The following is a 24,948-nucleotide window of genomic DNA, read 5'->3' as shown; positions in this document are numbered from 1 at the left end:
TCGTCCCTCTCTGCACACCCCACCTGCACCTGCTCATCCCCACCCTCAGCAGCCGGAGCTGTAGCTGCTGGACGGGTAGGGGAGGTCTGGGTGGGCCCGGGTGAGCCCATGGGAAGTGTGAGGGACCGAGGAGACCCCTCAGGTGTGTGTTCACAGACCCCAGGGTGATGAGGCTCCCACAGCCCAAGTGGGCGTGTCCTGTATGGCCAGAGGAGCTGGGGGGGATGGGCCGGAGCAGACAGGGCCTCACACAAGGCTGGGCACAACTCCCCTTGGCCTGTACCTGGGGAGGGCAGCGCTGATCCCTGGGCAGGCTGTGGCTCGGGCCTGCCCAGCTCTACGCGGCTGCTGCCTGTCCTGGACCCCAGGCGTCCACACTTCATGCTAGGTGTTCTCCAGCCTCCAAGGCTCAGACCCTGGGTGTACACACCACACTCCAGTGGACACTTGGAGTGTCCAGCCTCCAAGGCTTGTGTCCTTGTGTTCTTGCCCCACCTCCTGCCAGGTTTCTGTCCCGATGGTTCACACCAGGCAGACCCGAGTAGAGAAGATGGGACGGGTTTGGGCTCACATGGGTGCTCTATCGTTTCTGTTCTGGAAAGTTTGAGCAGACCCTCCCGCCCCCCGTTCCCACCTGGCTCTACAGTTCAGAGCCGCCAGGGTTCCCATTCAGGCTCTGGGGAGCTTGAAACCCCCTCAGTTGTCAGGGAGAGGGATGCAGGCTAAACATACAGGCTTCAGTTGGAGCGGGTGCTGCCGTTGGTGGTGGCCAAAGGCAACCCGTTCTGAGCCACGTGGCAGCTCCTAAGCGGGTCACGGCCCCCACAGCGGCCCGCATGGGCAGCCTCCCCCAGCACCAGTGCCTGCTGTGGGGAGAATCTTGGGTTTTCAGTGGGTCAAGCAGGACCGGCTTCAAGGAGGGCAGGGGGAGCATTGCTCCCTGGTCTCAGCCCAGGCCCCTGCCTGGGGAGGTCAGCAGCTGCGCCTGAGGGGGAGGTGGGGCTGCCAGAAGGAGCAGGACACTGGAGGAGGGGAGGACAGGAAGGAGGTGGATGGACGGGGACCCTTCAACAGGGGCCACCTTTCTTTTTTTTTTTTTTTTTTGAGACGGAGTTTTGCTCTGTGGCCCAGGCTGGAGTGCAGTGGCCGGATCTCAGCTTACTACAAGCTCTGCCTCCTGGGTTTACGCCATTCTCCTGCCTCAGCCTCCCAAGTAGCTGGGACTACAGGCGCCCGCCACCTCGCCCGGCTAGTTTTTTTTGTTTTTTTTTTTTTTTTTTGTATTTTTAGTAGAGACGGGGTTTCACCGTGTTAGCCAGGATGGTCTCAATCTCCTGACCTCGTGATCTGCCCGTCTCGGCCTCCCAAAGTGCTGGGATTACAGGCTTGAGCCACCGCGCCCAGCCAAGGGGCCACCTTTCAAAGCCAGAGCAGGCACAGCCATTCCCCAGGGTACAGGGGGGACCCATCAGCTCTTCCTAGCACCACAGCAGCTTCACTTAGGATGGAGGTGATGCCGCAGGCTGGTGGGAAAAGATGCCTCAGGCCCCTGCAGAGGCTGCACCAGCTGTGGGCAGCCCTGAGGCGGCCAGACCCCACACAGGCTGACAGGAGCCACGTGAAGGACAGAAAGGCTCCGGCAGGCTCACCTACGCCCCCTAGTTAGGGCCAACCCCCTCTTGGGAACACTTGTTTCTGTCCGTTCATGGCTTTAATCCACATCCCACCTGGGGAGTGTTGTGAGCTTCATTTTGCATACTTGGAGGTCAGAGGGAGTGAGACATTTGGCTGAGGTGGAATCCTGACTCCACTGCCTCCCAGCCAGGTTGCCAAGTTGTCTGGGCAGCAGTGCCCCCTCTGGGCCTCAGCTTCCCCGTGTCTCCAGTGGGAACGGCTCCTTGCACACGTGAGGTGTTTAGAGCTGCCGGCACAGGAGCTGCCCAGTTATATCAGTTGACATCGGCTGTTGGGTGGAGCCTCACTTCTGCGCCCGTCACCCACCAACACCCCGCGTGTGCGCATTACCACGTAGCCAAACTCATCCTACTCGTTAGCATATCCTGGGCATCTCAGGGAGCCACAAGATGAAAATGTGCCACAAGCTCCACGACCGCCCTGGGCCATCCTGGCCACAGTAGACACCATCTTTTTTTTTTTTTTTTTTGAGACAGATTCTCACTCTGTCACCCAGTTTGGAGTGCAGCGGTGCGATCTCAGCTGACTACAACCTCCGCCTCCTGGGTTCAAGTGATTCTCCTGCTTCAGCCTCCCGAGTAGCTGGGATTACAGGCCCACACCACCACACCCAACTGATTTTTGTATTTTTAGTATGTTGGCCAGGATGGTCTCCAACTCCTGACTTCAGGTGATCTGCCCGCCTCGGCCTCCCAAAGTGCTAGGATTACAGGCACAAGCCACTGCGCCAGGCTGGCAGACACTTTCTGAGTGCACTGTGCACCAGGCTCTTGGTAATGTCAGGGGATCCTTGGGGTGTCACTTCACCAGCTGGAAACCTCTGTGGCCAGTCGCACCTTTGCCCAGGTTTTTACTCAGGTCCACTGGGCTTGTTCTGTGCACTTGGCCTGGCAGCCTGTGCTCAGCTCATACCACTGGTGTGAATCTCACATCTGCTGGGCATGGAGTGGCGAGGGGTATGTGAGTGAGAAGCCACGAGGTCTGGCCACTGCACAGCCAGGCACCCCGGCCATGGTGGAGCAGGCCATTTCTGGTGCCACTGGGGGCACCTTGTGAGGCTGCAGCTGGACCAGGCGTACCAAGAGCAGGTTCTATGGCTGGCACTGGGGAATGGGGCGGTACCCAGAAACTTGGAGACGCCAGGAACCGCACAGCCCCAGAGAGAGGGTCACTACCCTGGCTCAGGGAGATCCCAGGTCTGGCTTCCCGAAGGGCCACAACTCTTCTCTCCCTCTCTCTTCTCTCCTTCTTGTCACTCACAACATCGTGAGCAAGGGACGTGTTTCAGCCCTGTGTGTGTGACAGCTCTTTTGGCTCTGCCATTTGGCGGGTCAGGAATTCTTGTCTTGCATCCAGGAAGAATGAGGTATGTGGACAAGTGGAGGGCGAGCAAGGCCAAGAGGAGATTGAGCAACAGAACAGCTCAGAGGAGACCCGCAGTGGTAGCTCCTGTCCGCAGGCAGGGCGTCCTAGCTAGTGTTCAGCTCTCAGCAGAGAGGGGACCCTGGAACGGGTAGTTCCTTTCTGCATCTGGCAGTCCCAATGTCTGCTCAGCTCTCAGCAGAGAGGGGACCCTGGAATGGGTAGTTCCTCTCTGCAGCTGGCAGTCCCAATGTCTGCTCAGCTCTCAGCAGAGGGAGGACCCTGGAGTGGGTAGCTCCTCTCCGCAGGCAGGTCATCCTGTCATCTCTTCAAGTCTGGCTGAGTCCGGGGTTTTCATGGGCTTCAGAGGGGAGGAAGTACATGCTGACTGTTTCCTGGGCAGCCATAGGTGGGCTTGGAGAAAGCACCCTAAGTTCCCATTCTGGTCTGTCAGCCCAGCCCCCAGGCTTCAGGCCATCCCTGGCTTGAGAGTGGGCCTTCACTGTGGACCTGCCCCTTTCCACCCAAGAGCCTCTCTGCCTCCTGCCGTCATCTATGGCGTCCAGGCTGATTGTGCCAAGGGGCTGCCCTCAGCCCCTTCTCAGCCATGGCTGGGAGGCTGCAGCTGCACCCAGGAGGATGGGGTTCCTGCCCACTCCCACCCCCAAGAGCACAGGAATGCCTGGATCTGGAGCCATGGCTGGGCAGCTGCCACTGAACCTGGGAAGCACAAGGCTGTCTCCCTGCTGGCTTGGAAGGTGGGGTGGCTTCCGCCTGTCCTGGCTCCCACTAGCTCTGTGGAGCACATAGCCCCGGCCCCACCTCCCCACTGCTGCTGGCATCATGACAGTGACTGCCCCAGACAGGCCACCGCCGCCATCAGTAGGTGCCACATGCCTATGCAGAGTGAGCCCGGGGCTTGCCGCAAGGGGGACAGTCAGGCAGGGACTCCATGTGTGCACATGTATCTAAGTACAAGACAGGCGTGGGCAGAGAAGCGAGTTGGAACCATCCTCAGGAGGAGTGAATTACTGGGGATGTTGACCTTAGGACACCGGGAAAAGAATCCCATTTGCAGAGGAGGAATAAGCTGCCAGGACAGAAAGTCTGAGAAAGACAGCAAGAGCAGGCCAGAGCAAAGCAGGACGCTGGAGCGAAGGCCTGCAGTGTGGGTGTGGGTGCGTGTGCGAGGCCCAGAAACGTGCAGATGTGTGGGGTCAGCAACACCACGGTCACATCCTCAGCCGCAGAACAACACAGAACATCTCAAGGATGAACTAATCAACGCACCATCTAATACATGATGCACATCCCGGTTTTAAGTAATCAACACAGAGTTTTCAACGATCTTGAGTAGAAAGCTCGCGATGAGCTGAGAGCTTGTCATTTGAGTCAGGAAAATGGGACTCCGCGGAAATGATGGCCTTGAGGGAACCCTCATGATGGTCTTTGCGCAGCTGGTAATTCCACGTGGACAGGAAAAATGACCGAAAACTTAAATTGATATGATGAAGATAATGTCATTCAATTGAAAATGAAAATGGAAAAAGTCATTTATAAACCATTTGAATGGACAAAAAAGAAAATTGGTTAGGAATTAAACTGGCTTGATAAAAGTCACTTTTTTTTTTTTTGAGACTGAGTCTCGCTCTGTCACCCAGCCTGGAGTGCAGTGGTGTGATCTCAGCTCACTGCAAGCTCCGCCTCCTGAGTTCACGCCATTCTCCTGTCTCAGTCTCCTGAGTAGCTGGGACTACAGGCGCCCGCCACCACATCTGGCTAATTTTTTTTTTTTTTTTTTTGTATTTTTAATAGAGACGGGGTTTCACCGTGTTAGCCAGGATGGTCTCGATCTCCTGACCTCGTGATCCACCCGCCTCGGCCTCCCAAAGTGCTGGGATCACAGGCGTGAGCCACCGCGCCCGGCCTCAGGAGAGGATTTGTGTTTGCTTCTCCCAATGTGCGGGGAAGCGAGATTTCCTATTTGCTTTAGACTAAAATCTGTACTTGAATTTTTTGTTTACCGTAGGTAATATTAATTAGGATTGTAATCCATGCAAGGGCCGACTATGGGAACGGTTTCTATGAACTATCCTTTGCTGAAGGCTGAAACCTCTTCGTCTCCTGGCAGAGTTCCTATTCAGGCCGCCTTGCAGTTAGTTCATCCTCCTGTGGAGAGCTGTATTAGGGTTCTCCAAAGAGACGGAACCAGTAGGATGTAGACATAGCTCCAGGACAGGAGGTGGACGGGGGGAGCTGGCGTTTGCAATGGCGGAGGCCGAGAAGTCTGTGAGCGGGAGACCCCGGGACTCTCGTCGCCGGGCTCAGCCCAGGTCGGAAGGCCTCAGAAGCGGGGAAGCCGATGGCCCTCCGCACGACCCGCCCCAAATCCTGCCTTGCCAGGTTTCTGGGAATTCCTGGCCAGCCCAGCTGACACCTGACACTGGCCGCAACAGCAGGGCTACTGTTAGCTGTTAGCCTCGGGGCCCCAGGTCTAGGGGAGGTGCCTCCATTGCACGTGCACCCCGAGCGCGCCCGCCACTCCCTGATCCTCGGGTTCAGCAAATGCCCGGAGGTGCTTCCATTGCACGTGCACCCCGAGCGCGCCCGCCACTCCCTGATCCTCGGGTTCAGCAAACGCCCGGGGAAAAGCAGTCTTAACATTCTCGGCTCCTGGTACCCAGACCTTGGGCTGACGTCCCTTGCTATTGGGTCAGCTCTTCGGAAAATATATTTTAACTATTTCCATCAGCATTTCCACTTGTTTTGTGCAGGAGGGTTGAACCCAAACCGTCGGGGTCCGGGCGGCGGGACAAGCTGAGCGGACTCCGGGGTCGGCCAGGCCCCGCCCCCTGGCGTCATCTCACCCCCACCCAATCCCCCGCGCCTACCTGCCTCCCGGCCCCTCCCCTTCCCGCCCCTCAATCCCAGCGCTCAACTCTGCGGCCACGCCCCGCCCCTTCCCGCCACCCAATCCCTGTGCTCGTCTCTGCGGCCAGGCCCCGCCCCTGCTCGCTTTTCACCCAATCCTAGCGCTCATTTCTGCGGCCGGGTCCCGCCCCCGCCCGCCCCCGCCCAATCCCCGCGCGCACTCACGTCTGCCTGCTCGGCCGCCGTCTCCCGCGTCTCTGCCAGGCCCAGGGCGGGTCCGCGGCCGCGGCGGGAACATGGAGGAGCTGCTGAAGCGCGAGCTGGGCTGCGGCTCCGTCAAGGCCACGGGCCACTCGGGGGGCGGGTGCATCAGCCAGGGCCGGAGCTACGACACGGACCGAGGACGAGTGTTCGTGAAAGTGAACCCCAAGGCAGAGGTCAGGCCGCGGGTCGGGGGACCGGTCTCCGTCCGGAGAGGGTCGCGGGCCTCGGCGCGGGGCGCGGCCTGGGCTTTTCCCCCCGAGGCCGGGGCTGGCTCTCGCAGGACTGCCGCCGCCGCCGCCCCTTGGGGAGAACCATTTGCGCGGGGCGAGAGGTGAACGGTGAACGGGGACGGCGGAAGCGTCCGGACGAGTTTGCACCTGCGGGGAACTGTCCGGAGCAGGAACAGCGGCCGCCCCACGCCTCCTGTTCTCCGTGAACTTTCGGGGGCGCTGCGGGCAATGGGGCGGGTCTGGCTGCTGCAATCTTGCTCCCGGGGTTCGTGCCCTGCGGTGCTGGTTAAGTGGGGTCGTTCTAGCCGGTGAAGCTGGTTAAGTCCTCAGCTCAAGTGGCTCTGGAGGTGCCCGTCCCCCGTGAGCCTCGGTCAGTGCATTGTGAAACGGGGCGAAGGGGCTGCCCCCAGGCCAGCTGCTGCACCTTACCACGCCCTGGCATGCTCTGGCCTTCTGTCAGAATCATTCTCTGGCCTGGCGCCGTGACTCACGCCTGAAATCCCAGCACTTTGGGAGACCGAGGTGGGTGGATCACGAGGTCAGGAGTTCGAGACCAGCCTGGTCAACATGGTAAAACCCCGTCTGTACTAAAAATACAAAAATTAGCCGGGCGTGGTGGTGGGCACCTGTAATCCCAGCTACTTGGGAGGCTGAGACAGGAGAATCGCTTGAACCCAGGAGGCAGATGTTACAGCGAGCCGAGATTGCACCACTGCACTCCAGCCTGGGCAACAGAGCGAGACTCCGTCTCAAAAAAAAAAAAAAAAACAGAATCATTCTCCTGGTTATTTACATTTAATTCCCAGGATTGAATCCCACCTTCCATGATGTGAGATCATCTTATTCTGGAACACGGATGTTCTCTCAAGACTTCCCTTCAAACCTTTGTTCTGGAGAGATCAACTACGGGTCATCCTGTACGTGGCTTTTTTTTTTGAGACGGAGTCTTGCCCTGTCGCCCAGGCTGGAGTGCAATGGTGCAGTCTCTCAACCTCCATCTCCCTAGTTCAAGTGATTTTCCTGCCTCAGCCTCCCAAGTATCTGTATCTGGGACTACAGGTGTGCACCTAGCTAATTTTTGTATTTTTAGTAGAGACGGGGTTTCACCATGTTGACCAGGCTGGTCTTGAACTCCTGACCTCAGGTGATCCACCCGCCTGGGCCTCCCAAAGTTCTGGGATCACAGGCGTGAGCCACTGCGCCCAGCCCAGGCCTGGCTAATTTTTAAATTTTTTGTAGACACAGAGTCTCACTGTGTTGCCCAGGCTGATCCCAAATTCTTGACCTCAAGCAACCCGTCTGCCTCGGCCTTCCAAAGTGCTGGGATTACAGGTGTGGAGCCACCTCACCCAACCCACAGTCCATTGTAAACACTTTATAAATATTACTATCACTCCTTAAGAGAGATAAGGTTACTGAGAAAGAAGATAAGCACTGTGAAAGCAGAATTTTCAAAGCATTGTCTTTATAAAATAAAGGGAAAACTGAATCCTGAATCCTAGCTATGCTTTTACTAGAGTACTAGTTGAGGAGAAAATAAGGGGTAATACTAAAAATGCAGAGAGAGGGGAAGGAGGGTCTGTGAACCAGTTAGAGGCCAAGGGTCTCCCACAGAAATATCCACGTGGATGTAGCCCTAAGTTTCTAACTAAAGCCAAGAACACTGATGCTCTAGAGTAGACCCAAGGTACAATTAAGCATCAGCTGGGGTGTAGTAGTACAAAAGATTAACTTAAGGGAGGAGGATGGGAGAAAACCAGTTACACAAGGATGCGAGGGACAGATAAGAATAATCAAGAGGAGCTCAGGCACAGTGGCTCACAGTGGCCTGTAATTCCAGCACTTTGGGAGGCTGAGGTGGGCAGATCACCTGAGGTCAGGAGTTCAAGACCAGCCTGGCCAACATGGTGAAACCCTATCTCTACTAAAAATATGAAAATTAGCTGGGTGTGATGGCGCACGCCTGTAATCCCAGCTACTTATGAGGCTGAGGTATGAGAATTGCTTTAACCCGGGAGGTAGAGATTGCAGTGAGCTGAGATTGTGCCATTGCATTCCAGCCTGGGTGACAGAGTGAGACTCTGTCTCAAAACAAAACAAAAAAGGGCCGGGCACGGTGGCTCACACCTGTAATCCCAGAACTTTGGGAGGCCGAGGAGGGCGGATCACCTGAGGTTGGGAGTTCAAGAACAGTCTGGCCAACATGGTGAAACCCCGTCTCTACTAAGAATACAAATTTAGGCCGGGCACAGTAGCTCACACCTGTAATCCCAGCACTTTGGGAGGCCTGAGGTGGGTGGGTCACCTGAGGTCGAGAGTTCGAGACCAGCCTGACCAATGTGGAGAAACCCCATGTCTACTAAAAATACAAAATTAGCTGGGTGTGGTGGCGCACCCCTGTAATCCCAGCTACTTGGGAAGGCGAAGGCAGGAGAATTGTTTGAACCTGGGAGGCGGAGGTTGCAGTGAGCCGAGATTGTGCCATTGTACTCCAGCCTGGACAACAAGAGTGAAACTCCGTCTCAAAAAACAAACAAAAAAACAAAACCACCACAACAAAAATACAAAAATTAGCCTGGCATGGTGGCGCACACCTATAATCCCAGCTACTCCGGAGGCTGAGGCGGGAGAATCACTTGAACGCGGGAGGTGGAGGTTGTAGTGAGCCGAGATTGCGCCGTTGCACTCCAGCCTGCTGCGCGACAGAACGAGACTCCGTCTCAAAAAAAAAAGAGTGTTCCAAGCAGCGGTGACATGGCAGCTGTGGTGGGGCACTGAGGCTGAGGAGGTGGGGACTCTGAAGAACTGAAAGAAGGCTGAGACAGCTGGAAGTCAGGAGCATGAGAAGAGTGTGTGTGTCTGTGTGTTGTGTGTGTGTATTGTGTGTGTGTGTAAGAGTGGAGCCCCAGGTGAGGATAGGAGAGTGGTCAGGGCAGTGATGTGTGTCGCAGGAGAAAAGGAAAAGCTGCTGGCTCTGACCTCTTCTGCAGGGATCGCTGCTGTGTATGTTGTGTGTGTGTGTCTATGTGTATGTTGTGTCTGTATGTTGTGTGTGTATGGTGTGTCTATGTCATATGTGTATGTGTGTCTATATGTGTGTGTTGTGTATCTGTGTATATGTTGTGTGTGTGTATGTGTCTGTGTGTGTAAGGGTGGAGCCCCAGGTAAGGATCAGAGATGTGTAAGGGCAGGGCAGTGGTGTGTGTAGCAGGAGGAAAGGAAAAGCTGCTGGCTCTGACCTCTTCTGCAGGGATCACTGCTGTGTATGTTGTGTGTGTGTCTGTGTATATGTTGTGTCTGTGTGTTGTGTGTATACGGTGTGTCTATGTCATATGTGTATGTGTGTCTATATGTGTGTGTTGTGTATCTGTGTATATGTTGTGTGTGTGTATGTGTCTGTGTGTGTAAGGGTGGAGCCCCAGGTAAGGATCAGAGATGTGTAAGGGCAGGGCAGTGGTGTGTGTAGCAGGAGGAAAGGAAAAGCTGCTGGCTCTGACCTCTTCTGCAGGGATCACTGCTGTGTATGTTGTGTGTGTGTGTCTGTGTATATGTTGTGTCTGTGTGTTGTGTGTATACGGTGTGTCTATGTCATATGTGTATCTATATGTGTGTGTTGTGTATCTGTGTATATGTTGTGTGTGTGTATGTGTCTGTGTGTGTAAGGGTGGAGCCCCAGGTAAGGATCAGAGATGTGTAAGGGCAGGGCAGTGGTGTGTGTAGCAGGAGGAAAGGAAAAGCTGCTGGCTCTGACCTCTTCTGCAGGGATCGCTGCTGTGTATGTTTGTGTGTGTGTGTCTGTGTGTTGTGTGTATACGGTGTGTCTATGTCGTATGTGTATGTGTGTCTATATGTGTGTGTTGTGTGTCTGTGTATATGTTGTGTGTGTGTATGTGTCTGTGTGTGTAAGGGCGGAACCCCAGGTGAGGATGGGAGAGTGGGCAGGGCAGTGGTGTGTGTAGCAGGAGGAAAGGAAAAGCCACTGGCCCTGACCTCTTCTGCAGGGATCACTGCTGTGTGGTGAGCAGGGGGACCGAAGGGAGGAGTCGCTGTGGTCCTGGGGATTCGGATGGAAATGGCATCTCAAGATGAGGTGGTTTTCAGTGCTAGGTAGGAGGTGGCATAGAACTTGGTGGTCTATGCAGGTGAAAAGTGACCCCAGGTCACTGGCATAGGCAGTCAGGGTGCCGCCTGCAGCTGAGAGGCCGGGGGAGTCTGTGTCCTGTAGGTGGAACAGGACTGCAGTTGAGGTGTTGTCTGAGGACACTGACAGGTAACCCACATTCACAGTCCCGCTGTTACCAGATCTTAGTGCCTTCGACTTTCCTCTCCCCAGAGAACCTCCCGATTCAACCATAGCACACAAATATAGTCCAACACTAGAAAGCTGAAGTCCTCTTCTTCCAGTACAGCATCTGAACCTGTAGCCTACCCTGTTGGCAAGTGCCTTTGAAAACACTGTCCATGTATATGGAATCCTGTCAGGATAGTCTTGGTTTGAAGTTGTAATGCCAGATGAAAACCTATCTACAGAACCTTCCCGGAAGTAACCTTGCCTCCCTCCATTTCCACTTCCTCTGGTATTTTTCTGACAGGCCAGAAGAATGTTTGAAGGTGAGATGGCAAGTTTAACTGCCATCCTGAAAACAAACACAGTGAAAGTGCCCAAGCCCATCAAGGTTCTGGATGCCCCCGGCGGTGGGAGCGTGCTGGTGATGGAGCACGTGGACATGAGGCATCTGAGCAGGTGCGTCTCCACACCAGCCCCAGGCTGGCTTTGTTATCTGAGCAGGTGCGCCTTCACACCAGCCCCCAGCTGGCTTTCTTTTCCACCGAGTGGTTTCTCTGATGACTGAAGCTTGTACTGGGGGGGCATCACTTTAAGGAGTGTGATGCATAGAGCCCGTGATTCCACATATCATGAGTTCTGCAGAATGAACGGCAGGCACTCTCTGCAACCAGGGGCAGAAGCAAGGGGAATCTCCCAGAGTGAGATACTGACCAAAGGCCTTGCTGTGGGCCAGGCATGGTGGCTCACGCCTGGAATCCCAACACTTCAGGAGGCTGAGGCGGGTCAATCACTTGAGGTCAGGAGTTTGAGACCAGCCTGGCCAACATGGTGAAACCCCATCTCTACCAAAAGTACAAAAAATTAGCTGGGCATGGTGGCAGGCGCCTCTAATTCCAGCTATTCAGGAGGCTGAGGCAGGAGAGTCACTTGAACCCAGGAGGCAGAGGTTGCAGTGAGCTGACATCGCACCACTGCACTCCAGCCTGGGCAATAGAGTGAGACTCAGTCTCAAAAAAGAGAGGAAAAAAAAAACCCACTGCAAACTCGGACGAGGCTGGGAAAGATCGTCAATTAATCAACACCTTTATCCCCTCTTGCTTCACCAGAACAGACTTTCGGTCCTCAAAATGTCCAACCTACTAGCTGGACGCGGTGGCTCACGCCTGTAATTCCAGCATGTTGGGAGGCCAAGGTGGGCGGATGCCTTGAGGTCAGAGTTTGAGACCAGCCTGGCCAACACAGTGAAACCCCGCCTCTACTAAAAATACAAAAAATTAGCTAGGCATGGTGGCAGGCGCCTGTAATCCCAGCTACTCAGGAGGCTGAGGCAGGAGAATCGCTTGAACCCGGGAGGTGGAGCTTGCGGTGAGCCGAGATCATGCCACTGTGCTCCAGCCTGGGCGACAGAGTGAGACTCCATCTCGAAAAAAAAAAAACAGACCCTCTCTGTGTGTCCTGAGACTGAGCCGTGGGTGTGTTGCCTTTTTCTGTGTATCGTCTGTTTAGTTGCTGCCTTTTGATTTGACAGTCATGCTGCAAAGCTTGGAGCCCAGCTGGCCGATTTACACCTTGAGAACAAGAAGCGTGGAGAGACACTCCTGAAAGAGGCGGGCACAGTGGGTATGGCACTGCGCGGGCCGTGGGTGCTCCTGCCTAGACGAGGACGTTCAGCCAGTGTGGGCTCAGGTGGGGCCGTGCAGCAGCCGTGGGAGGGTCGGACGTGGGCTGATGCCAGAGCAAGGGAACGTCTGCCTTGAGCCGCATCTCACAGTGCACTGAACACGGTGAATGTGATGCGTCTGTTGTGTCCTAAATGCATTTGAAAGACAAAACATTTGCTGGACGCGAGATGCGCCTAGTGTTACAGTTGCTTTTACTTCTCGTTCCCGGGAAGAGTGTAAGCAGAGGCTCTCTGGCTTTCTATAAAAAGCCAGAGCTTGGACCACAGGGTCTGTTACTGTAAAACAGTCGTACTTGAGGCTCAGAATTACAGCCATCGTGTCTGACCTTTCTAGAGCGTAACGCACTGTCAGGATTGAGGGAATTTTCCGGTATTTTAATCTGCTGACATTTGGAATCTGTGCGCAGCCCACGTGGTAAATGTGGGCAGATTAGCTGACGATCGGAACAGATCACCAAGAGTCTGCTGTACGAGACATGCTGTTAGACAGTCTGTTCTGTGAGGGTCCATGACGGGTCCCCCCAGGCTGCCTGTGTGGCGAGGATCCACTGAGAGGCCCCCAGGTCGCCTGTCCTGTCATTTTCAGTCTTACAGAGCATAGTCCATTGGGATTTTTCTTGAGTTAGGGAGACTGCAGAGGAGCGAGCTTATTTCTTTTCTTTTTCTTTTTTTTTTTTTGAAATGGAGTTTCGCTCTTGTCCCTAGGCTGGAGTGCAGTGGCACAATCTCGGCTCACCGCAACCTCTGCCTCCTGGGTTCAAGCGATTTTCCTCCCTCAGCCTCTCGAGTAGCTGGGATTACAGGCGCCTGTCACCATGTCCAGCTAATTTTTGTGTTTTTAGTAGAGATGGGATTTCACCATGTTGGCCAGGCTGGTCTCAAACTCCTGACCTCAGGTGATCCGCCCGCCTTGGCCTCCCACAGTGCTGGGATTACAGGCGTGAGCCACCGCGCCCGGCTCATGAGATTATTTCAAAGCACAGTAGTTTATTTGACATACATGGCACCAGGTTTGCCACTGAGAGCCATCCTTTCTGATGGATTGGGGGCAGATTCTTTTTCCTCTTTATTTTTTATTTATTTGTTTTTTTTGAAACGGAATTTTGCTGTTGTTCCCCAGACTGGAGTGCATTAGCGTGACCTCAGCTCACCGCAACCTCCGCCTCCTGGGTTCAAGCGATTCTCCTGCCTTAGCCTCCCTAGTGGCTGGGATTATAGGCGCCTGCCACCACGCCTGGCTAATTTTTCTATGTTCAGTAGAGACGGGGTTTCACAGTGTTGGGCAGGCCAGTCTCAAACTGCTGACCTCTGGTGATCCGCCCACCTCGGCCTCCCAAAGTATCTTTTTCCTCTTTAAGAACATCCTCCTCTTTTTTCTCCTGACACAGTGTGGTCCTCCCCCACACCCCTGCGTGTCCTGTTGGGATGCGAGACAGGCTCCCTGTCCTGTGCGTGTCCTCTGGTGCCGCTGCTTGGGAGCAGCTAGTGTCTTTGATGCTGACGTCTGCTGGAGCAGGCTCTGTTGGGGGTGTTCGGTGAGCTGGTGGAGATCCAGGCCCTGTTTGTCTCTGGCAGGGGCATAAGCTGGTAGGAGCTCACTGAGGTCGTGTCTGAAGGTGACTCAGTTTAGAGAGTGGGCGCTGGGATCCCTTAGAACTAATTTTCTTTCTTTTTTTCTTTTGCTTGCAAGGGAGAGGAGGTGGGCAGGAGGAACGGCCCTTTGTGGACCGGTTTGGGTTTGACGTGGTGACGTGCTGTGGATACCTCCCCCAGGTGAGTGCACAGCATTTGCCTCTGTTTCACAATCAGGTCAGCAGTTCAGACACGAGGATCGGGGGGACACCCCCTTCCTTTTTTTGTGAGCTTTAGTCAAAGTATTTGCACCATTTTTTCTTTGCTGATGTTTGAGAGGTTGACGTGAGATTGACCCACCTAATAGGCCAGGTAAGCACGAAGAAACGGAGGAGGAGCAGCAAGTTAGGAGCTGGATTTCCAGGTGGGTAAAAAGGAGGGAATTTCACAAATGTTTTGTTTGAGGTTATACCAAACTCTCAAAGAGGGTGCAATGACAAGGGTTTGTGAACTTTTGGTTGTACGATTTGATGGTTGCTTCCCTCCACATTTCAGCCCGGGGAGTGCTGCCCGATGCCCAGCACGTGTGGAGTGGACAGGGCTCCCATCCTGTCCTCGGGAGGAGGGTACAGATGAACCTAGAAAACTTCCGGGGTTTCCTGGTGGGCACGGGGGCAGTAGAAAGACTTTGAAATGTGGAAGGTTGTCCAGAAACCTGCTTAGGGGCGGGGAGTGGTGCTCTCTGGTCCTGCCTGCTCTGGGGGTTTTAACCAGCTCCGCCCCTTTCTCTCGTGGCTGTACTCACACTATGTGTGTGCACGTGTGTGTGCGCATACGTGTATATGTGCATGTGCATGTGTGCACGCATGCATGTGCATATGTGCACACGTGTGCATGTGTGTACGTGTATGTGTGTGCACACGTGTGTGCGCATGACTGCGTGATGCATGATGTTGGCATCCTGTGCTGCTCCAGTCTTGTGTGTCTGTCTCCCTTCCCTCCTGGGTGGTAAGCACCTGTGTCCTGGATGTCCTCTCTCAGGGTCCTTCTCAACCGGGCTCCATGTGACTTTTCCCATCATCACTGTATGGGGAGGGGCTGTCTGGACAGATGTCAGAAGTGACCCACGGGTTCAGGGCAGGTCAGCCAGCTCTGGCCTTGGTACTCCAGTGTGAGTGGAAATTAAGAGGAAATGTTAGCCAGTTGCTTTAGCAGAAAAAAAAAATTTTTTTTTTTTTTTTTTTTTTTTTTTAAATAAAAAAGCCCTGGTGGCTCTTGCCTGTAATTCCAGCACTTTGGAAGGCTGAGGTGAGAGGATTGCTTGAGCCCAGGAGTTCCAGACCAGCCTGGTCAACATGGCGAAACCCCCTCTCTAGTAAAAATACAAAAAAATTAGCCAGGTGTGGTGGTGCGTGCCTGTAGTTCCAGCCACTTGGAAGGCTGAGGTGGGAGGATTTTACTTAAGCCTGGAAGTTCAGGCTGCAGTGAGCCGAGATCGTGCCACTGCACTCCAGCGTGGGTAATGGAGCAAGACCTTGTCTCACAAGAATGAAGAAAGAAAGAAAATGTTCTGGGCCTGGCACGGTGGCTTATGCCTGTAATCCCAGCACTTTGGGAGGCTAAGGCGGGCAGATCACCTGAAGTCAGGAGTTTGAGACCAGCTTGACCAACATGGCAAAACCCCGTCTCTCCTAAAAATACAAAAAAATTAGCCGAGCGTGGTGGCTCACGCCTGTAATCCCAGCTACTCAGGAGGCTGAGGCAGGAGAATTGCTTGAACCCGGGAGATGGGGATTACAGTGAGCTGAAATCACACCACTGCACTCCAGCCTGGGTGACAGGAGTGAAACTTCATCTCAAAAAAGAAAAAGAAAAAAATAAAAAGTAAAAAAGTAAAAAGTAGTACAGTAAGATATCTTTTGTTACATATTGAACCTGTAAAGACCAAAAAGTGTGCTGCACATGTGCCAGGCAGAGCACGAGGGAGCAGGCACCGTGGCACCCTGTGATGTGAGTGTGACTTGGGGCAATGATCTTTATGGAGAGGAACTTGGCAACGCCTATCAAAAAAATTTTAAATTTAGTTTTTTTTTTTTTTTTGAGACGGAGTCTCGCTCTGTTGCCCGGGCTGGAGTGCAGTGGCCGGATCTCAGCTCACTGCAAGCTCCGCCTCCCGGGTTTACGCCATTCTCCTGCCTTAGCCTCCGAAGTAGCTGGGACTACAGGCGCCTGCCACCTCGCCCAGCTAGTTTTTTTTTTGTATTTTTTAGTAGAGACGGCGTTTCACCATGTTAGCCAGGATGGTCTCGATCTCCTGACCTCATGATCCACCCGTCTTGGCCTCCCAAAGTGCTGGGATTACAGGCTTGATAAATTTAGTTTTAATTTTAATTTTAAAAGATAGAGTCTCACTCTGTTGCCCAGGCTGGAGTGCAGTGGTACGATCATAGCTCACTGCAGCCTCAAACTTTCTGGGCTTAAGCCATCCTCTGCTCCAGCCTCCCATATAGCTGGGACTACAGGCATGCACCACCACACTTGGCTAATTTTTAATTTTTTTGTAGAGACAGGGGTCTCACTATGTTGCCCAGGCTGGTCTCAAACTCCTGACCTCAAGTGATCCTCCCACCTCAGCCACGCAAAGTGCTGGGATTACAGATATTGGCCACCACTCCCGTCCCCCTTTCAAATTTTTAAAAACATTTTATTAATTTATTTTTGGAAATGGAATCTCTCCGTCACCTAGGCTAGAGTGCGGTGGTTCGATCTTGGCTCGCTGCAACCTCCAGCTTCCGGGTTCAATCAGTTCTCCTGCCTCAGCTTCCTGTGTAGCTGGGATTACAGGTGCCTGCCACCACATCCGGCTAGTTTTTGTATTTTTAGTACAGACGAGGTTTAACCATGTTGGCCAGGCTGGTCTCCAACTCCTGACCTCAAGCGATCTGCCCGCCTTGGCCTCCCAAAGTGCTGGGATTACAGGCATGAGCCACCACACCTGGCCCCGTTTTCAAAATTTTAAATGGTTCAAAATTTTAAATGGACTTATGCTCTGACCCAGTAATTATCCTTCAGGGTTTATTCTACAGGTATATTGACATGTATGCAAAATGGCACAGACACAAGGGTATTTGCTGCGCCATTCTTGGTACTGTGATAAGGAAAATCCAGAGGACCGCTGGGTGAAGTTCTGGTGCATCATCTGATGAACTGTTGTCAACTGCTACAAAACAATGTAAAGAAAGCGGGAACAGGGCCAGGTGCGGCGGCCCACGCCCTTAATCCCAGCACTTTGGGAGGCCGAGGCGGGTGGATCACCTGAGGTCAGGAGTTTGAGACCAGCCTGACCAACATGGCGAAACCCTGTCTCTACTAAAAATAAAAAAAAAAATTAGCCAGGTGTGGTGGCAGGCGCCTGTAATCCCAGCTACTTGGGAGGCTGAGGCAGGAGAATCGCTGGAACCCAGGAGGCGGAGGTTGCAGTGAGCTGAGATCGCGCCCCTGCATTCCAGCCTGGGTGATGAGAGCGAAACGAGAGAGAGAGAGAGAGAGAGAGAGAGAGAGAGAGAGAGAGAGAGAGAGAGAAAGAAAGAGAGAAAGAAAGAGAAAGAAAGAAAATGTTCTAGAAGCCTTCATTCTTGGAAGGCTACAGAGTGGATCCTGAAGCATCTCCATGCTTCCCACTGCTCCTGGGATAGGATCTGAGGTCTCAGCATGTCCATGAGACGCCGGTTCCCCCCGGGATGTGGTTCCCCCCTCAGCCTCCTGTGACTGCCACCCCTTCCATGTGCCGCCCCTGCAGCCCTCTCCACTTTCAGATCCTTGTGGGTGGCTGAGCTCTTCCTCACTTCTGGCATTTTCCAGTGAGCTCTACTTTTGCTTTTGCTGTTACTGTGCAGGTGAATGACTGGCAGGAGGACTGGGTTGTGTTCTATGCCCGGCAGCGCATTCAGCCCCAGATGGACATGGTGGAGAAGGAGTCTGGGGACAGGGAGGCCCTCCAGCTTTGGTCTGCTCTGCAGGTGAGCGGGGCCTCACTGCACGCCCAGCACCTGCCACACGCCCCTCTTGCCTGAGGTCGGGGAGGTGCCAGGGCAGGTGAGGCCACCTCTGAGTCTGGTTCTGGATGGGAAGCGGGTGCCTGGCGGTGTCCTATCCGCTGCTGCCTGGGCTGGGGGCGGGCACCTGGAGCGGTGCTTAGGGAAACATGGGCACCCCTCGTGCATGCTTTGATCAATTTGCTGAGGCTCCATTTTCCTCCCTGCAGTTAAAGATCCCTGACCTGTTCCGTGACCTGCAGATCATCCCAGCCTTACTCCACGGGGATCTCTGGGGCGGAAACGTAGCAGAGGATTCCTCTGGGCCGGTCATTTTTGACCCAGCTTCTTTCTACGGCCACTCGGAATATGAGCTGGCAATAGCTGGCATGTTTGGGGGCTTTAGCAGCTCCTTTTACTCCGCCTACCACGGCAAAATCCCCAAGGCCCCAGGATTCGAGAAGCGCCTTCAGTTGTATCAGCTCTTTCACTACCTGAACCACTGGAATCATTTTGGATCGGGGTACAGAGGATCCTCCCTGAACATCATGAGGAATCTGGTCAAGTGAGTGGGCCTTGCTCTGGAAGGAGGCCTCAGAGGTTTCTCCACAGTTCTCTTCAGGGCACATTCTTGTTTCTTCACATGGCCGGAGTAGCTTTAGACCAACGCAGTAGCTTATTTCAAAGCCTTGCAAAGTATATAATATCTGAAAGGTTTCGTCATCCCAGCGTTGACCACTTTGTGGGGGTTTGTAGGTAGAGGGAGCCACGCTGGAGGCAGGGTGTGAACAGAGGGATGTGTGGAGTGTGGGTGACTCTGAGCCCCACTGCCGCTGCAAGGTGGAGAAACTAAGTGATCTCCTGTGGGGCGGGAGAGGGTATCTGGTGCGCAGGGAGGTGGCCAGTGCTCCTGGGCACTGCTGCTCATAGGGCACCTTTCCGCCGCTCCCCGCTGCTCTCCTGTGCAGGAGTGTCTCCGAGCTGTTCACGCGGATGCTTCTTGGTTGGCAAGACTTGGGCGTAGACGTGAAACCATCTTACTAAAAGCATCTTAAAATGACCAATTCCAAAATCAAGCATATTCCCGCTTCTTCCTGCCTGCATGGTCCCCAGGCTCTGCCACAGGCTGAGCAAGTCTGGAAACTGATTCTGGGAGAGACCAAGCTGCTGGCCGTAGGTGTCCTCGGGTAAATCCAGGAGTCTTCATTGCTTCTGTTATGACCCCGTCTGTGCCGTTTTCTAAAGCTTGCTGAGTTGTCATTTTTTTGCAACATTAAAATACGTGCTGAACTAATATTTTTCCTTCCTGCAGTATTGTAGTAATGAGAAATATTTCATGAATGGCATTGATGCTAATAAATCCTTTGCACAAAAATTTGAATAAACTTGCAGTGGTTTCAGTAATGTACAAGATTGTATATTTCCCTCATTTATTGTAATTCAATATTTAGTTGTTTGCTGAAAAACTTTTGTAATAATATTTTCTGACAATAAACAGGCACAACTAGTGATTTTGTTGTTGTTTTTACAGACGGGGTCTTGTTCTGCTGCCTAGGCTGCAGTGCAGTGGCATGATCATAGCTCACTGCAGCCTCCAACTCCGAGGTTCTAGCAATCCTCCCATCTCAGCCTCTCAAGTAGCTGGAACTACAGGCGTGCACCACCACACCCAGCTAATTTTTGTATTTTTAGTAGAGACGAGGTTTTACCATGTTGTCCAGGCTGGTCTCGAACTCCTGAGCTTGAGCAATCCTCCCAAGTGCTGGGATTACAGGCCTAAGCCACCATACCTGACCCAACTGCCCTGCCCTGCCCTACCTGTCAGAGTCTCACTCTTTCCAAGCTGGAGTAGTGCGATGGTGCGATCTCACCTCACTGCAACCTCTGCCCTCCACCTTCTGGGCTCAAGCAGTTCTCATGTCTCAGCCTCCCGAGTAGCTGCAGTAGCCACGCTGGTTAATTTTTGTATTTTTAGTAGAGACTGGGTTTCGCCATGTTGCCCAGGCTGGTCTCGAACTCCTGAGTTCAGGCAATCAACCCGCGTCAGCCTCCCAACTGTTTCTTTTTTTTTGAGATAGCGTCTCGCTCTGTCATCCAGGCTGGAGTATAGTGGTACGATCTCAGTTCACTGCAGCCTCTGCCTCCTGGGTTCAAGGGATTCTCCTGCCTCAGCTTCCCAATGTAGCTGGGACTACAGGTGTGTGTCACCACACCTGGCTAATTTTTGTATTTTTAGTAGAGACGGGATTTTGCCATCTTGGCCAGGCTGATCTTGAACTCCTGGCCTCAAAGAATCTGCCCGCCTCAGCCTCCCAAAGTGCTGGGATTACAGGCCTGAGCCACCATCCCTGGCCCAACTATTGTTTCTTTAAAAAACTCTTTAACCTTGTCTTTTTGTTAGGCTAAAAGGATAGCTCAGAGCTTCAAAGAGCAGGACTAGCCTAAGAACTGTCTGCGATATTTGGCAGAGGTGCAGCGTAGCTGCTATTCTTATTCACCTGTGGAAGACGTTAAAGGGAGAATGCAAGTAGCTGTAGAATTGCCTTCGGGGAAGAAGCCACTTGGTGAGCTTGGCAAACACCCGGTCTGAGGGTCACCCAGGGTGCCATGAACTGGGCTGAAGGGGATGGATTGATTACTTCTCTTGTTTGCTTGTTTCTGTTGTAAGTCAGGGCCCCTCAGCAGAACGCAGAACAGAACCGAGCTCCTTTAGAATGCTGGTTTTTCTGTGGAGTGAGGAAGGACCATGAGTCTGGTTGTCAGTTTCCAACCTGACAGGTCCTAGACTACCATTTGCCAGGACTGCAGGTTGTTTACTTTGACCCTGGGAAAAAGATAACTGTTCCCAAGAAAAGTGACATCCAAAAGTGGCACCATCCCCACGGCAGGTGCCGCTCGGCTCCCCACCGGGTGGGTCCGTCCCGATGGCACCTGTGCCCCTCAACTCCCCACCGGGTAGATCCATCCTGAGGGCACCTGTGCCACTCAACTCCCCCCGACCGGGTAGGTCCTACCGAGCGATGCAGTGGGTTTCCAGGAGGGTTTTGGTTTTGGCGGCTGCCAGGCCTGAGGCCTTCCACAGAGTCCACAACTGAAACCGTCTGGGAAGCACAGCCCGGGCTCCTTCCTTCTGTGGTTAGTCACGCAGGAGCAGAATGGCCATTGGGCTGGGAAACGGGATGGAATGTGGATCCGTTCAGCTTTAGGGAATCGGAAGAGAAGGCTGGATGTGCAGCTCACACCTGTAATCCCCGCACTATGGGAGGAGGCCGAAGCAGGAGGATCGCTTGAGCTCAGGAGCTTGAGACCAGCCTGGGCAAATAGTGAGACCTCATCTCTAAAATAAATAAATAAACAGAATCGGAAAAGAAGAGTCTCCATTTCCTGTTCTGTATTTCATGTGAACCATCAGTGTCTAGAACCCCATAGCCCTGAGAAGGTGAACGGCTTTTGGTTCCAGATGCTGCTGCATTTGAATAGTGTGAGGCAGCTTTCCTGGGTTGTTGGTCAGTGGAGGGCTACAGTGGAGGGGGAATTCCAGGAGGCAGGGAGAGGGCTGAGGTTAGGATATTGTTCGGACTTCCTTCATCGAGCCCACACTCCAGGCCTGGGTGACGCCGGCTCCGTGGCCAGGCTCGGCTCTGTCCTGTGGTCTCCCCACACCCTGCCCATGTCTGTGTCAGGCTCCTTTCTCGGGTCCTCCTCGACTCCTCCAGCTTGAGGTCCACATCCCACCTCCATCCACTCTGTCCACGCCTCTGCCCTGGGCTAGTGGTGGGATCACAAGCATGGGTGGTCCCCAAGACCTGACCAGCACCGCAGACCAGGCCCTGTGCTAAGATATCCAGGCAGACGGGGGAAAACACGGATGGTACCACTCCCAGAACGGGAGGGCAGATTCTTTTTTGTTTGCCACAGAGTCTCATTCTGTCACCCAGGTTGGAGTGCAGTGGCACGATCTCGGCTCAGTGCGACCTCCACTCCCAGGCTCAAGGAATTCTCCTGCCTCAGCCTCCCAAGTAGCTGGGATTACAGGCGTGTGCCACCACGCCCAGCTAAAATTTTTTTGTATTTTTCATAGAGATAGGGTTTCACCATGTTGACCAGGCTGGTCTCAAACTCCGGACCTTGTAATCCACCCCCGCCTCGGCCTCCCAAAGTGCTGGGATTACAGGCATGAGCCACTGCACCTGGGCGATACAGGTCGTTTCAAAAACAGTATTATTTGCACACCATACAATTTACACTACTCATCCTCTAAGAAAATTGGGGTCACTTAACTGCCCTGCCCTTGAATCTTCAACGGCTCTTCACCCCCCACCTAGAGGACTTCCTAGCCTGGTGCCCACATGTCTATTTCTTCATTCAGGCACCTCTCCTCACTGAGAGACCTGAGCACTCGTACGGTTCTCTGTGTGACGCCTACTATCTGACTGTAGACTCATGAGTTGTAGGAAGGAAAATTACAAGGGGCTTTGGGAAGATAACAGAGAGGACTGACTCTAAAGTGTTGGAATTCCAAAAAACAGAACCAAGAAAACAGAGGCAGAACATCAGAAAGAACTAAAGACGGTCCCAGGATTGGAGGACCCACCAGTCCTGTTCAGGGGATGACAGGAGACTCACCCTAACACCTCCCTGGGAATTTTTCACTGGTGTCACAGAGAAGACCCTAAAAGCCTGCAGAGATAGAACAGTTTCCACACAAAAAATAAGAACCAGAATGGCGATGAGCTTCTCTACATCAAAACTGGAGCTGGCAAGCCATGGCACCTCCTCGGTTCCTAAAGAAATGTCTGATCTCCAAGCTGGAATTCGATACCGAGCCAAAGTGTCAACAAGGAATAAAGAAATTTACAGACGTACGAGGGCTCACATTGGCCTATCATGAACCTTCTGTCAAGATGCAATAGCAGGGTGGGCTTCAGATGAGAAAAGAAAGCCAGGGAGTGGCACATGCCCTGTCTGCAGATACCACAGCCATCCTCCTGTCCTACCTGCTGTGCTGCGGCAGCCTTGCCACTCCTGTCACGAGGTGGCTGCTTGGCCGGGTGCCATGGCTCACACCTGTAATCCCAGCACTTTGGGAGGCCGATGTGGGCGGATCACCTGAGGCCAGGAGTTTGAGACCATCCTGGCCAACATGGCAAAACCCCGTCTCTACTAAAAACACAAAAATTAGCGAGGCGTGGTGGTGCGCAACTGTAATCTCAGCTACTCAGAAGGCTGAGGTAGAAGAATTGCTTGAACCCTGGAGGTGGAGGTTGCAGTGAGCTGAGATTGCACTCCAGCCTGGGCGACCTGGCCAACATGGCAAAACCCCGTCTCTACTAAAAATACAAAAATTAGCAGGGCGTGGTGGCATGTGCCTGTAATCTCAGCTACTCAGAAGGCTGAGGTAGAAGAATTGCTTGAACCCCGGAAGTGGAGGTTGCAGTGAGCTGAGATTGCACTCCAGCCTGGGCGACAGAGACTCCATCTCAGTCAATCAATCAGTAAACCAACCTCACGCAGATGTTGGTCTCATCAAAAGCTGTAGGCTTTATCTTCCCAGAGGCTGCCTACCTCTTAGAAGAGGTATCTCTACAAAAGTGGGCACCTGCTCGTGGAACAGAGTCACAGGGTTCCAGCTGGGCATGGGGAGTTTCCTGCGACACATCCTGGGAATGCAGAGTCCTGGCCCCGTCCCGGGACCTTCTGGGGACTCCCTGCTGCACAGTTTTGTCGGGAGACTCGGCTTCCTCGGGAGACTCGTGGGTTGAAGTCCCCGCCCGGTCCCGGAACCTTCCGGGGACTCCCTGCTGCATAGTTTTGTCGGGAGACTCGGCTTCCTCGGGAGACTCGTGGGTTGAAGTCCCCGCCCGGTCCCGGAACCTTCCGGGGACTCCCTGCTGCACAGTTTTGTTGGGAGACTCGGCTTCCTCCGGAGACTCGTGGGTTGAGAAGGTGGGGGCTGATGTCAGAAAGACACCCTTGACATCCCCCTGCCACCTCCCAGTGCAGGACCCTTAGCAGATTAATCTCTCTGTGCCTCGGTTTCCTCATCTGGAAGGCGGGGGTAGTGACCAGCCCCTTCACAGGACGGTTGTGAGGTTTTGTTGGCATTTCACTTGGGTGCTAGCACACAGCAAAAGCTCAATAAACGCCATTAGCCCCAAATCGCTCTTCCTGGGCCCTTTCTTATTTTATAAAGTGAACTCACCATGGGCTGAATGAAAAACCAGCAGAGAGTGGGGGAGGTCTTCACGGGCTCATGAGGGGGGTGGAGGGGAGTTGTGGTAGGGGCCCCCATGACCTGGTCCCCCAGCTCACTTTAGGCTGGGTGCGGTGGTTCATGCCTGTTATCCCAGCACTTTGGAAGGCTGAGGTGTGCAGATGACCTGAGGTCAGAAGATGGATACCAGCCTGGCCTACATGGGGAAACTCCGTGTCTACTAAAACTACAAAATGTAGCTGGGCATGGTGGCGGTCGCCTGTAATCCCAGCTACTCCGGAAGCTGAGGCAGGAGAATCCCTTGAATCCAGGAGGCAGAAGTTGCAGTGAGCCGAGATCACACTACTGCACTGCAACCTGGGAGACAGTGAGACTCTATCTCTTTTTTTTTTCTTTTTTTTTTTTGAGACGGAGTCTCGCTCTGCCGCCCAGGCTGGAGTGCAGTGGCCGCAATCTCAGCTCACTGCAAGCTCCGCCTCCCGGGTTCCCGCCATTCTCCTGCCTCAGCCTTCCGAGTAGCTGGGACTACAGGCGCCCGCCTCGTCGCCCGGCTAGTTTTTGTATTTTTAGTAGAGACGGGGTTTCACCGGGTTAGCCAGGATGGTCTCGATCTCCTGACCTCGTGATCCGCCCGTCTCGGCCTCCCAAAGTGCTGGGATTACAGGCTTGAGCCACCGCGCCCGGCCGAGACTCTATCTCTTAAAAACACAAAAAACAAACAATAAAAAACCTCACAT

General features: G+C 53.6%; 1 protein-coding gene across 2 annotated transcripts; it reads left to right on the top strand.

Annotated features, from left to right (window-relative positions):
- The first annotated feature begins 6,141 nt into the window (after positions 1 to 6,141).
- FN3KRP (fructosamine 3 kinase related protein) lies at positions 6,142 to 19,506 on the top strand. 2 transcript variants are annotated; one of them, XM_010354374.2, is made up of 7 exons: positions 6,142 to 6,365; positions 11,015 to 11,166; positions 12,239 to 12,330; positions 14,082 to 14,164; positions 17,860 to 17,982; positions 18,228 to 18,562; positions 18,966 to 19,506. In XM_010354374.2, the coding sequence occupies exons 1-7, from the start codon at positions 6,225 to 6,227 to the stop codon at positions 19,039 to 19,041; spliced, it is 1,002 nt and encodes a 333-aa protein (XP_010352676.1). In that variant the 5' UTR covers positions 6,142 to 6,224; the 3' UTR covers positions 19,042 to 19,506. The 2 variants fall into 2 exon arrangements, with proteins under 2 accessions (XP_010352676.1, XP_010352677.1); XM_010354375.2 differs by having other exon boundaries at positions 6,181 to 6,365; positions 18,228 to 19,405.
- Positions 19,507 to 24,948: the final 5,442 nt, after the last annotated feature.

Source organism: Rhinopithecus roxellana, chromosome 19 (assembly GCF_007565055.1).
Source record: "Rhinopithecus roxellana isolate Shanxi Qingling chromosome 19, ASM756505v1, whole genome shotgun sequence".
NCBI lineage: Eukaryota > Metazoa > Chordata > Mammalia > Primates > Cercopithecidae > Rhinopithecus > Rhinopithecus roxellana.
Note: the sequence above shows the minus strand (reverse complement) of the source record. Positions and strands in the feature narration are given on the sequence as shown.